Source organism: Cyprinodon variegatus, unplaced genomic scaffold (genome assembly GCF_000732505.1).
Source record: "Cyprinodon variegatus isolate N-32 unplaced genomic scaffold, C_variegatus-1.0 Scaffold1684, whole genome shotgun sequence".
NCBI classification, from domain to species: Eukaryota; Metazoa; Chordata; class Actinopteri; order Cyprinodontiformes; family Cyprinodontidae; genus Cyprinodon; species Cyprinodon variegatus.
In genome coordinates, this window is record NW_015152137.1 from 86,659 (window position 1) to 93,208 (window position 6,550).

Sequence of the window (6,550 nt, forward strand, 5' to 3'; positions counted from 1 at the left end):
CAGGAAATGGTCAAATAAAGTTATTTATAATGAAGATAACTGCAGCTAAGAAGTTGATCAGTATCTACTGGCTTTGAGGAAAGGGCTACGCCGCTCCCTGCAGGCTATGCTGCCCCCTGCAGGTTATGCTGCCCCCTGCAGGCTACGTTGCAGGATATGCTGCATCCTGCAGGACATCATATCAGCTGCTTTCATCTCCTCGGACTCTCAATCAGCGCTAAAAGCCAGCACCTCTGAGGCAGGATCTGAGTTGGATCAGGTCGGGGTGTTCTGGGCTTTAGGCTGCAGAGACTCTGAGGGAAAGTAGAACAATCAGGTCCAGGCTTTTGCTGGAGCTCCAACCGTCCCTCCTCCCATGCTCCATTTCACGTCCCCCGCAGGCCTGAAGCCACCGACGCTGCGGGGTTCTCTACCTGTGAAGTAGTCGAAGCAGTCGTGCTGGAAGACGTCGTACAGCACCCCCAGTAACTGCCACATCTGAGGGGAGATGGTCTGGCAGGTGAGGCCAAAGGCCAGGGACAGGATCTCCTCGTAGAACTCTGCAGAAGGCAGGAGACCAACATCAGGGCTGGGCAGAGGGAGAGGTGGCCTCCATCACAGAGTGCATGTCTGCAGGAAGCCTTCAGAGGCCACCACCCCCACCAACACACACCTGCCATACCTATGATGGGCTTCTGCAGCACCAGGCCGATCACCTGCAGGCAGATCCCCTCCAGCTGCTGCGTGATCTGAGGAGGAGCAGAAAACCAGCAAAGGTTTCCACATGTGGAGCTCAGAGGGCTGCTGGGCCAATGACAGACTGACAGACCTCCCTGTGGTCCTCCATGACGGTGAGGATGGTGTCTATGGTGCTGAGGATGCCCAGAGCCATCACCGTCTTGTCCTCGTTCTCCTCATACTCCTCGCTCTGCAGCACTCTGGTGAAGATCTCCGCCTGGGGGCAGCAAACACAGTCACGCCTCTCCCCACTGCCTCAGAGTTTATCTACCGCCTCCTTCACGCCGTTAGAAATTAGATCTAGAATGTAGAACCTGAGCATCTTCCTACCAGGTTCTGGGTCATGTCCACGGCTATGGTCGCCATCTCCTGGTTGTATTCACAGATCATCTTCTGAATGACGTTGGTCAGGTCGTCGTTCTCCGTCTCTCTGACCACGTGGAGCAGCTGCTGCATCACCTGCCGGATGTGGGGCCTGATGTACAGCTTGGCTGCGCACAGAGCAGAGGAGCAGTGAGACGAGCGCACGGCGCCTACGGTGCAGCAGACCGACGCTCGGCGCACCTTGTTCCTGGTTGCTGACCAGCGCCTGCAGAGCGATGGCGGCCTCCACCTTCACGGGCATCTCCTGGTCGTCTACCAGGTCCTGTCTGACCAGCTCCACGGCGTTCCTCAGCACCAGCTCGTCATGGAAACGCAGCGGGCTGAAGCAGTGCAGCACCCAGCAGGACTGGGGGACACGGCAGCAGGTTTAGCCCCGCCCACAGGAGCGTGACAGGCCGGCAGGACGGCTACTCACCCTGGCTCTGAGGTAACCCATGGGGGCGTTGAGGAGAGGGAACACGTAGTTCTGCAGCATCAGCTCCATCTGCTCCCTGTAGATCCTCTTCTGTGAGGCGAGACGCAGCGACGCAAACATCAGAACCAATCAGAACCAGAGCTCAGCCACACAGGCGCGTCCCATGTACCTTAAGGAGGAGCTCGGCCAGCGCCCCGATGCAGTGCAGCGCCCCGTCCTTACTGCGGGGGTCAGCAGAGGGCTCCACCAGGATGTTGTGGCAGAAGTCCATCATCTGAGGGAGGATCTGAGCAGCAGAGAGCATCACGCAGGTTACCGCCGGTTACAGACACCTTCAGACAACCACTCGGCCCTCATTAGAACCGGACGTTACCACCTCCCTGAGAACCTCAGTCTACTCAGTTTCACGCTGTGAATAATCAGGAATCCATCAGGGCTGACTACGATGGCAGCGGCGCTGACCAGAACCAATCAGAGTTCTCCTCATTTCATCCAGAACACAGACACATGGATGCTGTAGCTGGTTCTGGAACCGGCCGCCATCACGACCAGCTAATTGTTCCTCACCTCTTTCCTCTTGCGGGCGGCTTTACAGAGGAGGCTTTGAGCGGCGGCTGCTGGGAGGGAATGGTCGTCATAGAGGTCTGAGGCAGAGGAGCACAGCAGAGGGTCAACCAGAACATCTACAGACAGGAAGGGGAAAGCGTGCGCGGCGTCCACTCACTGAACTTCATCCGGATGTACTCGTACGGGTCTTCCTGCCACAGGCGCTCGTCCTCCTCTCTGTAGCACATCAGAGGGAAGATGACCTCCTGGCTGATGGTCTGAAAAACACCAAAGAGTGGAAGGCTGCAGCAGGTTGGAAAGGTCAAAGTTCAGCAAACATGGAAGCAAAGAAGCAGGTTAGTAGGAGGAGCTCTGCGGCCTCGTCCAATCAGCTCCTACCTTCATGTGAGGCTTCATCTGTTTCCAGGTCAGGGAGTGAGACAGGCCCTGGTTCAGGTAGGTCAGGCACTGCTGCAGAACCCGCGGCGTGACGTAGAGGCCCCGCCGGTGCTGGTCCACCACCTTCAGCAGGACCTGCGACACAAAGGCCAGAAGCATCCGTCACCTCCATCCTGCGGAGAGTGTGATGTCAGAGCGGCGGTGATGGGAAGGAATCGGCCACTTGCAGCCCTTCCTTTCCGCTGGGCGGCGCCTTGGACGAGGGTTCTGCTCCGTCTGAACCAGGGGCCTTCCCAGCCCGAAAAAAACCCCACCCCCCAGGACGCACGCTGACCTGCTGTATGCCCACTGCGTACGTCTTCAGGAAGAAGTCGGCAAACTCCTGGTACTCCTTGCTGACGTTGCCGGGGCTTCCGTACCTGCGGTGGAGATGACAGAGCTGAGGACCGGGCCCCATGGTCGCCATGGGAACCACTCTCTCCTGGACTCACCTCTCAAACAGCCGGGTGATGATGCGGAGCGCCCACTTCTTACACTTCCACCAGGCCAGCTCCGGCCGGTCGTCCTCATCGACCTCCAGGGTCTCCTAGCAACACAAAGCTGGGTCAGTTCCCGTCTGCTGCGGTTCTGATGAAAACAGAACCCAAACATGTTCAGTCTCACAGCGGGGACGTCTCGGTCCATGACGGCCCGCAGGATCTCCATCCACTGCGTCATCACGGCGTTGTTGATCAGCTGCAGAGGCAGCGAGTACTGCGGGACAGCATCAGGGTTAGAGCAGGACCCTGACTCTACAGAAGCTCCAGCTGAAAGACGCCACCGTTTCTACGCCGCAGCGTGAGGGGCGGGGCTCCATGGACATACCTGGACCAGAGCGTGGAAGATCTTCAGGACCTGCTTCTGGATGAGGACAGAGAAGATGGTGACGTCAGGGAGCAGCTGGCTGATGAGCTGCTGGATCCTGGGCAGAAAGATCTGCATGGCTGCCAGCAGCGGCTCCCGCTCCTCCGCCTTCCTGTACCTGAAGCCCACAGACAGCAGAGTTCCTCTCTGTGCAGACGGAGAGCTGCAGCGCTAACCTCATCGCCTTACTCACTCGTATGTTTTGACCAGCTGGTAGAGAGCCAGCAGGCTGCCGTACCAGCTGCCGCTGCTCTGAGACTGCAGATACGCGTCGATCTTATCCACGACGGCGGTCCAGCGGCCGGGGAAGTCGTGCTTCACGATGGCTCTCAGACACATGGTCAGCTGAGCCCTGAGGAGGGAGGACACCAGGGGACTGTGATGGTCTGTGACCCGGAGGAAAACATCTGTCTGCCATTTCACTGTGAACATTTTCACCAGAAACCTCCACAGTGGGGGGCTGAGCGACAGAAAGAAGCTAGGAGATAAAATAAGGCAGTAGGAAGGAGGAACGAGTGAAGAGGGAAGGGGCTAAGGAAGGGCAGAACATTAAGGCCTGTCCCAATTCACCCCCTAGCCCTAATTTCAGCCCTGTCCCTGAATCTGTGCTTTACCCTGAGGCTGGTGGTGTCCCAATTCCTCTGAATGGGCCTATTGGTTAGAGCAGAGCGCTGTGCTCTGAGAGAGTCACTAGAACCCGGTTTGATCCCCACAGCCTGCACTCTGGGTCCCTGAGCAAAACCCTTAACCCCACACTGCTTCCTGGGCGCCGCACAATGGCAGCCCACTGCTCCCCAAGGGGAGGGGCTAAATGCAGAGAGGGAATTCTTTCAATGTGAGATCAATAAAGCTCAATTATTACTTTTATTGAAACCCTATTCAGGTGTCAGATCATTGCACACAGGCTGGTCATGAAGTAAGGCTTTGCTTTCTCACTGCGGTGACTTTTTTTTTTACCTCTATTATTCTGACCCAGTCAAATATGGGACATCGTGGCCGTTTCTCATTATGTGTAATTGTGCGTTCTTGTGTACTCAGCATACATCATCAACCTAGTACTGCTCCAATTCACAAGAACAAGAACGCTGAGAACAAACAATGTTCCCAAATGTTCTTCTTGCCCCCCTGACTATTTACTGATTCAATGCGTACTTTAAAAAGTTCTGATGTTGAGAGGAACGCTGCAACCAGGGGACCTCCGAGGCGCAGCCAGCACTAACGTTAGCCCGTCTAGGGCTGGGTACCGAACTTCGGTTCTTTTATGGTACCGACCGAAATGCTTCGGTTCTACAGAGTATCAAACATGCCTCGTCTTTCGGTACAAAGTTTCGGTGATTGGCTGTAACATTTAACGTGATTGCGTCATCCAGGAAAAATACACAGGTGGTCCCGCCTACAGCCAGGGTTCATGTGTATCTGTTGTGAACTGGTTGCAGCGTCATGGAACCCCTTTAAAATGCCCCCCAGGTCAAAAGTGCGGCTTCACATTATTAACACTGATGCCAATAGTGCTCAATGCAATACATCGTGCACGGAAACAATTTAAGAGCAGAAAGTTGCTCGGTGTTTAACTGCAATAAGAGCGGACCGCAGCCGGCGCAACCATCCTCCTCTCAGCAGCGCGTGGGCGGAGCAAAGCCAGAGCGGAGTGAATCAATTCAAACTGGACGCAGCAGGAGCAGCAAAATCACGTCTGCTGCTTNGTGAAGAGGGAAGGGGCTAAGGAAGGGCAGAACATTAAGGCCTGTCCCAATTCACCCCCTAGCCCTAATTTCAGCCCTGTCCCTGAATCTGTGCTCTACCCTGAGGGTAGTGGTGTCCCAAATACTCTGAATGGGCCTAGTGGTTAGAGCAGAGTCACTAGAACCCGGTTTGATCCCCACAGCCTGCCCTCTGGGTCCCTGAGCAAGACCCTTAACCCCACACCGCTTCCTGGGCGCCGCACAATGGCAGCCTACTGCTCCCAAAGGAGAGGGGTTAAATGCAGAGAGGGAATTCTTTCAATGCGAGATCAATAAAGTTCAATTATTACTTTTATTGAAATCCTATTCAGGTGTCAGATCATTGCACACAGGCTGGTCATGAAGTAAGGCTTTGCTTTCTCACTGCAGTGACTTTTTATTTTATTTTATTTTTTTTACACCTCTATTAATCTGACCCAGTCAAATGTGGGTCATCGTGGCCGTTTCTCACTATGTGTAATTGTGCGTTCTCGTGTATTCATGATACATCATCAACCTAGTACTGCTCCAATTCACAAGAACGCTGAGAACAGACAAAGTTCCCAGATGTTGTTCTGGCCCCCTGACCATTTACTGATTCAGTGCATACTTTAAAAAGTTCCGATGTTGAGAGGATCGCTGCAACCAGCGGACCTCCCAGGCTAACCGCAGCCAGCGCTAACGTTACCCCGTCTGCGGCGGCCAGCGCTAAGCTNTAACGTTACCCCGTCTGCGGCGGCCAGCGCTAAGCTAACGTTAGCCCATCTGCGGCGGCCCGTGCTAACGTTAGCCTGTCTGCGGCGGCCAACTATAACGTTACCCCGTCTGCGGCGGCCAGCGCTAAGCTAACGTTAGCCCATCTGTGGCGGCCCGTGCTAACGTTAGCCCATCTGCGGCAGCCAGGGCTTACGTTAGCCTGTCTGTGGCAGCCAGTGCAAAGGTAATGGTTGATAGGGTTAGCTATGCTCTGGTAATGGTTGGGTTAATGGTTAGGGCTAGTTAAGCTCTGGTAATGGTTAGGTTAATTGGTTAGGGCTAGTTAAGCTCTGGTAATAGTTAGGTTAATGATTACGGTTAGTTAAGCTCAGGTAATGGTTGGGTTAATGGTTAGGGTTAGTTAAGCTCAGGTAATGGTTGGGTTAATGGTTAGGGTTAGTTAAGCTCTGGTAATGGTTGGGTTAATGGTAGGGCTGGGCGATAATTCAATAACGATATATATCGATCGATAGACATGTGGTGAAAAAAGAGGGTCGATAAAAGTTTGATAAAAAAGAAACGCAGTTTTCCTTCCTTCTCATTGTAGCCTAGCATGTAGGTTTATGCTAGTCACTGCTTCCTCCCAACCAATCACAATCGCGGACCCAGGCACGCCGTCACCAAGCGCCGCCCTCTCAAACCACAACACAGAGCACATGAAGATGTCGATATTTTCAGTTCTGGGCAGTTTACCACGTAGTTCTAACAA

The 6,550-nt window shown here is 54.3% G+C and overlaps 1 protein-coding gene across 1 annotated transcript in view; it reads right to left on the reverse strand.

The window, feature by feature from the left end:
• LOC107104308 (importin-8-like) overlaps window positions 1–6,550 on the reverse strand; it is a 17,444-nt gene that overhangs the window by 1,832 nt on the left and 9,062 nt on the right. The window contains exons 4-18 of the mRNA XM_015404293.1: window positions 3,558–3,716; window positions 3,326–3,482; window positions 3,125–3,214; window positions 2,953–3,047; window positions 2,796–2,880; window positions 2,462–2,596; window positions 2,241–2,340; window positions 2,084–2,160; window positions 1,686–1,802; window positions 1,517–1,606; window positions 1,282–1,447; window positions 1,048–1,208; window positions 809–934; window positions 662–728; window positions 325–539 (exon numbers count right to left, since the gene is read on the reverse strand). Coding sequence (XP_015259779.1) covers window positions 325–539; window positions 662–728; window positions 809–934; window positions 1,048–1,208; window positions 1,282–1,447; window positions 1,517–1,606; window positions 1,686–1,802; window positions 2,084–2,160; window positions 2,241–2,340; window positions 2,462–2,596; window positions 2,796–2,880; window positions 2,953–3,047; window positions 3,125–3,214; window positions 3,326–3,482; window positions 3,558–3,716 — 1,840 coding nt within the window. The remainder of the gene's footprint in view (window positions 1–324; window positions 540–661; window positions 729–808; window positions 935–1,047; window positions 1,209–1,281; window positions 1,448–1,516; window positions 1,607–1,685; window positions 1,803–2,083; window positions 2,161–2,240; window positions 2,341–2,461; window positions 2,597–2,795; window positions 2,881–2,952; window positions 3,048–3,124; window positions 3,215–3,325; window positions 3,483–3,557; window positions 3,717–6,550) is intronic.